A 9,915-nucleotide genomic window follows, 5' to 3' on the forward strand; every position below is an offset into this window, starting at 1 on the left:
TTGCTAGCTCGACTCAACCTCCTCAAAGAACTATCCATGCAAGATTGGATGAAGATGAGTTCCTTTTCTCCATCCACTTTCTCTTCAATAAATGTCCTTAAATGCCGGACATTAAGGTGCAAATAAAATCTTGCGACACTAGGAAATCCGAGAGCTCCGTCAACGAGATCAGAGCTCCCCTCATCAGCGGCGCCACCAGTGGCATGTACTCAGGCCTCAACCCACGAAAAACATACAAATTCTGATCATTAGCCAAGACTGGGTGTCTTGCAAGCGCCAAGTCTTCCACCAATACGCGAGCGCGACCAATATAGTTGGAGACTGACAAGTCCGCTATGGAAAAACGGAGTCAACTCCGTCCTAAAAAACAAATAGTTATGATTGGTCAATTTGATGGACACGAAGTGGTGGGCGGAGAATAGGGAATTGCTAGTAAGCGCAGGGGAAGGAACAAGGTCGGAAACAGTCCGTTCAGATGAGGATTGTTACCCTAACTTGCCATGGAAAAAGAATCCTAGAGATTACTGATATTAGATGAGGATTAGATGATTTCATAATAGTAACATAACAGTACTGTATAAGAGATATAATATATAACACTAAACTAGAGTCCTACACTCCTACTAGAATACAAATAATAGACTCCTAACAAAGAACATATCTTTTCTCTCTATTGGTGATGGTCTCGAGTAAGGCAAACGTCTAAGAGGGAGGAGGGTGAAGGAGAATGGTGTATGGTTAATTGACTTTTATACAAAAGGATTTAAGACATTGAAGGGCGGTGAAAGGCTTTAACTAGCAGCATTAAAATATACAAAAGGATTTAAGACATTTAAGTTATTTTTATTGATATATGACCAAAAATATCATGTCACAGTAATATTAGGACTAAAAGTGAATGTTCTCATAAAAAATGACTAAAAGTGGACTGTCACCTATAAATCTAGAACAAAAAATAGAATTAAATTTAATAATAATATTTATATAAAAAAAACATCAAAATTAAAAAAAAAAAAAACAAGAAGAAAGAAGGAAGCAGCAAATTGCTGCTTCCTTTTATTTTCCCCACTTTTCCCATCGTCCCACATCGGTGAGAAAAGTGGGAACAGAGCCTTGAGGCTCCTATTTAAGGAGGCTCAAGGCTCTATTATTTCCTAATCCCATTGAGTGTTCGGCATTCAACTCCATAGTTTTTTTTACTAATTTTATTAATTTATTAATTTATTAATTAATTAGGGGTGTTTTGAAAAAAATAATTTTTCCCAAAACGCCATATGCAAATGCTGCTAAATGTAGTATTTGTAAAAATTTACCAAATAATTAATTTGGCATTTTAACAACACTAGTTTCAACAACACTCAATAGATAACAATTTTTAATCGTTGTCTTTTCAAGAATAGACAACGGTTAAAAACCGTTGTCATTGTGCAGGATTTACAACAATACCGATTTCAACAACACTCAATAGACAACGGTTAAACCGTTGTCTTTTCTTGAAAAGACAACGGTTAAAACCCGTTGTCTTTGCACGGGACTTACAACAACACCGGCTTCAACAACACTCAATAGACAACGATTTTTAATCGTTGTCTATGAGTTAAAATTTCTGTTGTTAAAATCGTTGTCTATGAACATTTTTCTTGTAGTGATAGTTTGTAGCATATTTGAAAATGAGTGCGAGTGAATTTAAACTCAATAAAAATTAAAGAGTAAGGGATGGAGAAATTGAGTCAATGTTTTATAGTGATTTGAGAATTTCCTACTCCACTCTTTTCCTTAACCATTTCACTACAATTAACCCAATACAAGTGAAAAGTAAGCTCTTTACACTAATTGTAAACTAAAGCAATTAGGTTAATTACTTGCTAAGCTCTTTTATTAGGCAATCCTTTGAATGACTTTGGACATTGAAATGCACGCTTTTCACTACATGGCTTCTTTGTCGAGAGTCGTCCACCAAATCGCTTTGAAAAAATATCGTCAAATCCTTAGAACAAAAAACTTTAGTCTTAAAGACTAATAGAATCTTAGATGATTCTTTTAAGCATTTGGGCATTAGAGAATGGTTTATGTACTCTACTGAATTTTCTTTGAGTTCATTCGTTCATAGTTCTTCACTATCAACATCTTTTACTTTGAAGGTTATCTGTATATACGGCTAAAGAGCGGGGAACATTTGAACATTAGAAATATTTTTGTTGGCATCTTTTGAGATAATAGATGTCCAAAAACTTGTATTAATTGCAAATTTGTGCAATGCAGCATATATTGGAAATTTATAGATAAAATAATCGTCTGAAACTATGTGTATGCTAAATGATTGATAATAATCTTAAAGTAATTTTATCACAATTGAGCTTGCAAAGTGTTAAATTATGAGTTTTAGTGCTTGAACATGTGATGGAATTGCAGAAATTTATTATAGCTTTTAGTGTACAAAATATATGTATGTATATATTTTAATCGTACATAACTCATTCCAAGTCAATTGTGGACAAAATTTTTAAGCCCGAAATTTGGACAATTAATCCATCCAAATTGGACAGATTATAGCAGTCAATTTTGGACCGTTATTTAAGGTATCATAATTGGACAATTTTGGGATAACTAGTCACTGGCAAATGATGCTATGGACCCGGGTTCTTGCAAGGTAGATCTGGGTCTATATTCACAAATTTAGAACTCTATGTTCACAAATTTAGAGTTCTATGTTTACAAATTTAGAGCTCTATATTTACAATTTTAGATCGCAATACACAAAATTACTTTACTCAATATTCATAATTTTTGAACTCTATATATTCACAATTTTGTTATATAGATTCAAAAATTGTGTTATATTGTTGAACATAGAGTTATAAAATTGTGAACATAGAGTTATAAAATTGTAAACATGGAGTTATGAAATTGTGAACGAAGAGCTATGAAATTGTGAACATGAAGTTATGAAATTGTGAACATGAAGTTATGAAACTGGGAACATGGAGTTATGAAATTGTGAACATGTAGCTATGAAATTATGAACATGGAGTTATGAAATTGTGAACATGGATCCGGGTCTACCTTGCAAGGTGGACCCGGGTCCATGGCATAATAACTGCTAATCACTCCTTAATGGCTTGAAATTAATTGCTTCGTTAATGCTTAATGATAATTCTTATCCTCTTGCATGTATTCACTCTTGTAATGTAACCAAATTAATTTTAGAGTCATTTTCATTTTTGGTCTTAATGTTATTGAGACAATGCCAATTTTAGTCCAATTCATTAATTTTTGTCACATTGCCACCAATCTTATTTAATCTTTGCCACTTTTAGTCCGCCGTTAAAATTTTCGTCAAATAACGGTCCAAAACAGGGGTATTTTGATCTTTTCATGCTTTGATCATCTCTTTTACCCTTTGTAGTGGTTTTCCTTACAGATTTTCATCCAATGTATACTATTGTATCTTTAATTATGAGTGAGAATGGAGTTTTACTTAGCGTTCTTTGCTAATTATTCTAAAATGTTTTCAGGTATGGAGTAGGACCAGATCGTGAGCGCGATAGTACCTCTTAGTCCTACCCCACTTTTGAGTTTAGCTTTTATTCCTTGTTTGGCTTATGGGTCAGTGTGCCCTGGTTTAGATTTCCAATGGATGTAATAATTAATTACTTTGGTTAGATGTTTGATGACTTATGGATTTGTAGACTGTCTTAGCATCTAGGCTGAGTTTGGGGTTAGATGTGGCATAACACCCCAACTAAGATGTTTTTGCTTCCGCTATCTTTATTAGTATTTGAATATTTCCAGCTATTTTTATCTATATTTTGGTCTAGAATTGGGGGTGCTACACCTTTGACACTATATACAGACAAGTTGTCATAGGCTGGAAAGTCATTGATCGTGCAAAAAAGCATTACATGCAACTCAAAATTCTCTTTTCGGTATGCGTCAAACACTAACACACCTTCATCCCATAATTTCTTTAAGTCCTCAATCAAAGGCGCCAAAAAAACATCTATATCATTCACTGGTTGTTTTGGCTCAGAAATCATCAAGCACAATAATATATATTTGCGTTTCATACACAACCAAGGAGGTAGATTATAAATTACCAACATAATTGGCCACGAGCTATGCTTGTTACTTAGGTTCCTATGAGGGTTCATACCATAAGTACAAAGTCCAAGTCTAAAATTTCTCGACTCATGGCCAAATTCAGGGAATGTATTATCAAATGTTATCCATTGAGGAAAATCAGCCGAGTGTCGAAGCTTGCCATCAGAAATTCGTTGATCTGCATGTCATGTTAAGTTCTTCGCATTGCTTGGATTTGCAAACATACGCTTAAATCCTGGGAGAATCGGGAGATACCACAGAACTTTAGCTGGTGGACCTTTCAAATTTACTTTGCCAGCAACATTCTCCCTTGTTTTGTAACGAGATGTTCCACATATTGGACATGCATGCAAGTCTTTGTAATCATTCCTAAACAAAATGCAACTATTAGGGCAAGCATGTATCATTTTATATCTCATACCTATTGAACACAAAATCTTTTTTGCATCATATGTACTCTTTGGAAGTTCATTTCTATCTACAAGCATATCCTTTAATATTTCAAGTAACGTAGTAAAGCTCTTGGCACTCCACCCATTCCGAGCTTTCAAGTTGAATAATTTTAATATAGCATATAATCGGGTATATTTACTATAACCCGACCACAAAGGTAGTTTTGAATCATTCAATAATTCATCCAACTCATTTGACCGATCGGTGAACTCCTCTCCAACATGGCGCAACATTTTATCCAATCGATCTTCAGACTCATCATCCTCATTTGCTTCGCTGTCAACATACATGTTAGATGTTGTAGTCAAATCACTTTCACCGTGCCATATCCATTTTGTATAATATGGATTAACCCCATTACAGATTAGATAATCAAATATGCCGTCCTCACATAACCTTTTCTGATTACAACATTTCTTACAATAACACATGAACCTCTCATTACTATTCGGAAGGTTATTCTTTGCAAAGTCTATAAATTTTCTAACACCATCTTTGTATTCTTTACTAATTTGTGAAGTATTCATCAAACTTTTATCCATCACAAGGCAATCTAAAATAATATTAACCCTAATTAAACTAAAATTAACACTAATTAAATAAATTCTATAATAATAACAAACAAAAATAATTTAAACATAGACCACAATGTGACTAATCACCAGATGCATAATAAAAAGACGAAAACATAAATAAACATGGACCACGGTGTGGCCAATCACCGGATGCACAAGGGAAAGCCGAAAGTTTGCAAGAAAATAAATAGAAAAAGATCTTACCTCACCAAAGAGTTGTCTACGTCGATAAACAAACCCCAAATCTAACTAATCACCTACAAATTTTATTTATAAATTAATATATTAAATGGATATTAATTTATAGCAATACTATTCCAAACAATCTCAAAATAATTTACAATTCAATAAAATGCTAAAACAAGCTAATTCAATAATAATATTTAAAATAATCATACATTCAATTATTATAAAAAAAGTATAATTAAAAATATAATCTAATTATAATAATATATTTAAAATAATTTCTAATATTTGATATATATTAACAATAATTTGAAATATATAAAAATTAAAACTATATTAACATTAAATCCTAAAATTTAAACTATATTAAAATTAATTCCTAAAATTTAAACTATATTAACATTAATTCCTAAAATTGAAAATAAATTAAAATTTAACTTACATTTGTATACACAAAATTCGAAATAAATTTAAACTTAAAATTCAACATAATTAGCATTAAAATTCGAATTAATTTAATTAGCATAAATTTCAACATAAAATTCGAATTAAGTAGCATTAAAATTTGAATTTCAACATATAATTCCTAAATTTCAACATATATTAGCATTAATTTATAAAATTCAAATTAAATTAACAATAATTTCCAAAATACACAATAATTTTTAAAATTTGAAATATATTAATCTATTATGCCTAAAATACAAAATAATTTCTTAAAATTCAAAATATATCAATAATAATTTCTAAAATACACAATAACCCTATAAATTCAAAATATATAAATATATACCCTAAAATTTGAAATATAAATCTAAACTTTGAAATATAAATCTAAATTTCAAAATAGAGTTAATTTCCAAAATGGTCCTCCGACTATGACCTTTTCTTAATTTGGTTACTTGACTTTTAATTGCACCCAAAGTGATCCCCAGACTATTCAATTTTAAGCCAAAAAGGTCAGCCGTTAAATCTGGTGTCAAATGGGTGTTAAAATGAGGGGTAAAACAGGTAATTCAAGTGTTGGTCTCCAATTTAATCAATATGTGTCTCCAATTCAAAAACTGAGCAAATTTTTCTTTAAATTAGATTTTTTGTTCTCCACATCAATCTAAGTTCAAAATGTAAAAGAATCAACTAGAAGGCCAAAATGGTTTATCTTCAACTTCATCTACAAACTTCTCAAAGTAAAGATTACACTAAAATTTTATTTTAAATTACAAATAAAAATCAATCTATGAATTTAAAAAAAATTAATTATCAAGTATAAAAATAATAGATTACATATAAAATATATTTTTTAAAAAAATTACCCCCTGTGCCGTCAATAATAGATTCATCAATAACCATTAACACACAATTTCACTGAACTTCATCCTCATTAATTTAGGAGCAAATTAATTTCCATTCATAATTTAATAATACAGCAGTACCGAACCACAACACATTATGTACATGGATTACAAGAATGATATGGCACCAATTCAACCTCCAACCTCAATCCATATGAATTAATTCATTTTCCCTTCATATTGTACTTGAGTTGGGTCAGAATGGAGTCGGCCGCAACACTGTAAACCTCCACTTGCTTACACGATATTTGGTCCTCAACCGTGACACCATATCCGTCAACGCCGGAGTGTTTAAGGATGTTGACAGCCACCTTGAGTTGCAAGGTTGTGCCGTCCAAGAGCGTTGCGCATTCGGCGTAGGCTGTCTTCATGGCGGTGTTCCTCGCGACCTTGTTCGCCGTGTACTCGCACATCTGCCAATCAGGACTTGGCGATTGCGGCGGCCATCGTCAATGGGAGCACTCTAGAGTCTAGAGATGCCGACACGACTAGGGGGTTTTTGGAGAGGCAGAACTTGTCGTTTCTTCTGCGTTGCAATTTCTGGAAGAAACCAGCTAGAGAAAATTGTAATTAGGGTTACCTGCAATTGTTTCGCTAATTTGGGGAAGAAACTTGCAGGTCAAAGGCCTAAACAACAAACAATATAAATTGTCCGTTTTATCCTTCTTTTTAACGGCATATTCAAGCCAAAATTAACGGAGACCATTTTGGCTTAAATTTTAATAGTCGGGGAACCAATTTGGGTGCAATTAAAAGTCAAAGAACCAAATTAAGAAAATGGCATAGTTGGAGGACCATTTTGCGAATTAACTCTTTCAAAATATAACCCTAAAATTCGAAATAAAATCCTAGAATTTGAAATATAATTCAAAATTCTTAATATAATATTAAAATTCAAAATTTATAATCAAATAATTAAAAAACAAATTTTTTTATTACCTAATGGTGTGCAAGGGCCACTGACAGGAAAGGGCGGTTGTGCGACAGGGGGCGGCGGTGGACAGCTGTGCGACGACCCGGGGGCGGTGGCGGCTAGTTGCGTGACGACAGGGCGGCAGTTGCAAGGTGGGCAAGACGACGACGGGGAGGTTGTGGCAGTGGCGTGTGAAGGCGAGGCCTTGTGCGATGGCGACGAGGTCGCGACATTGTGGGATGACGACGGTGTGTGGTGGGCGTCGGCTTGAGAGCTTTTGGAGAGAACGGGAAGGGGCAGTGGTGTTCCAAACAAATTAGGAGTGGGTTTCCAAACAAATTGGATAATAATTGCTGGTATAACCTAATAAAACTTTAGATCCTACGGTGTCGATTGTCTCAAACAACCGATGTCGTAACTTTTTTTTAAAAAAATTTCATGTGACCTACACGACGTTGGTTCATCCCGAATCGACGTCGTATCAGTTATTTAATATTTTTTAATAATTAAAATGCTATTTACATTTCGCAACGAAAATTAAAAAAAAAAAAACAAAAACAAAAAACAAAAACAAAAAATACGACGGCGGTTCATCATGAACCGACGTCGTATAGATTATTTTATAATTTTTTTATTTAAAATAAATTAAGACGTCGGTTGGATGAGCTAATCGACGTCTTATTGTATATTAAAAAAAATTAAAAAAAAACTAATACTATACGAAGTCGGTTAGAGGGTCTAACCGATGTCGTATAGTGAATTCTTTTTTTTTTTTTTTAAATATAGATACAACGCCAGTTAGACCATCTAACTAACGTCGTATCACTTTTTTAAAAAATTCTAAATTTAAATAATTTGTTGACGTCAATTTTGTAAAAAAAAATCGACGTTATTTCGACGACGTTGAAGATAGATATTTTTTGTAGTAGTGTTAGAAGTACTGTATAGGTACAATATCAAAAACATACTCTGATAGTTTTGCACATCAACAACGTACCAATGAAAATGATTTTTCCATCTTCAAGTGTAACTATAACTTTTTTTTTTTTTTAAAAAAAAAGTGTTTTAGTTTTCAGATTTAGAAAATAAGTATGGGTGTGTTTGGTTCGCACATGGGAATCAGAATCAGTATGGGTATCAAATACTTGGCGAGGATAATGGATTTTGGTGAAAGTATTTTGCATGTTTGGTGGTAGGATGGAATGAGAATGATTGTTAATATAGTTGGGGAAGAAAGGAGGAAGGGAAATGAAACCTTTATTTAATAAGGGTATGAGTTTTTCAATTAATGAAGTATTTCAAACCCATAATAGTATTCTAAAAACCTGTCGACCAAACAATAACAATCACTTTGATACCCATATCTTATACCAAAACCAGTGAACCAAACACACCCTATATTTGAATACAATGTTTTGTTTTGAACTTTTGTTCTGTAAAACAATCTTTCTTTCCAAACTTTAATGTTTGACCAACTGAGATGAGAATAATAATTATTGTGACTTAGGGTGTGTTTGAAAACCCGGAAAATGATTTCCGGAAATCATTTTCCGGGTTTTCAGTGTTTGGCAAGTGAGGGGAAAATATGGTCAACGGAAAATAATGCTTCGGTCAACGGAAAAGGAAGTCATTTTTCTAGAAAATGACTTCCGGAATTTTTTTCCGGAAGTCATTTTCTGGAAGAAGACGCTCATCAGCAATCAGTCCAAACCAGTCGCCGCCGACTGGAAACCAGTCGGACTGGTTTCGCAAACCAGTCGGACTGGTTTCGCAAACCAGTCGGAAACCGTTTCTGACTGGTTATCCGCATTTCTAGTTTTTTTTTTTTTTTTTTTTTTTTTTATAATTTCTTTTTGTTAATTTGTTGTGATTTTTTTTTCTATTTAAACAAAAAAATCATTTTCTTTTTCATTTTCTGGAAAACGAACCAAACACTCAAAGACAATTTTCCAGAATACATCCAAACACCGGAAATGAAGCTATTTTCTGAAAAATGACTCATTTTCCAGAAAACATTTTCCAGAAGTCATTTTCCTACTTTCCAAACGCATCCCTAAAAATAAGTATATTTGAATACAATGTTTTGTTTTGAACTTTTGTTGTGTGAAACAGAGCGTTAAAAAAAATTCTTCAATTATTAAATAAAACACAAATTTCAACTTATTTGTAACATAGTATGTATCTAAGTCATAAGCGTGTAGTAGTCTCTTTATTATAATTTACATACTATGTCATAAGCGTGTAGTAGTCTCTTTATTATAATTTAAATTTTTAGTTGAGGTGAACAAAAAAATCTTAACTCAGATCTGTATAAACGTTGAGTATAAATATATGA

The 9,915-nt window shown here is 32.7% G+C and overlaps 1 protein-coding gene across 1 annotated transcript; it reads right to left on the reverse strand.

The window, feature by feature from the left end:
• Positions 1-4,286: 4,286 nt before the first annotated feature.
• LOC116010918 lies at positions 4,287-5,096 on the reverse strand. The gene has a single exon (XM_031250412.1). The coding sequence runs from the start codon at positions 5,094-5,096 to the stop codon at positions 4,287-4,289; it is 810 nt and encodes a 269-aa protein (XP_031106272.1).
• Positions 5,097-9,915: the final 4,819 nt, after the last annotated feature.

Source organism: Ipomoea triloba, chromosome 2 (genome assembly GCF_003576645.1).
Source record: "Ipomoea triloba cultivar NCNSP0323 chromosome 2, ASM357664v1".
Classification (NCBI taxonomy): Eukaryota; Viridiplantae; Streptophyta; class Magnoliopsida; order Solanales; family Convolvulaceae; genus Ipomoea; species Ipomoea triloba.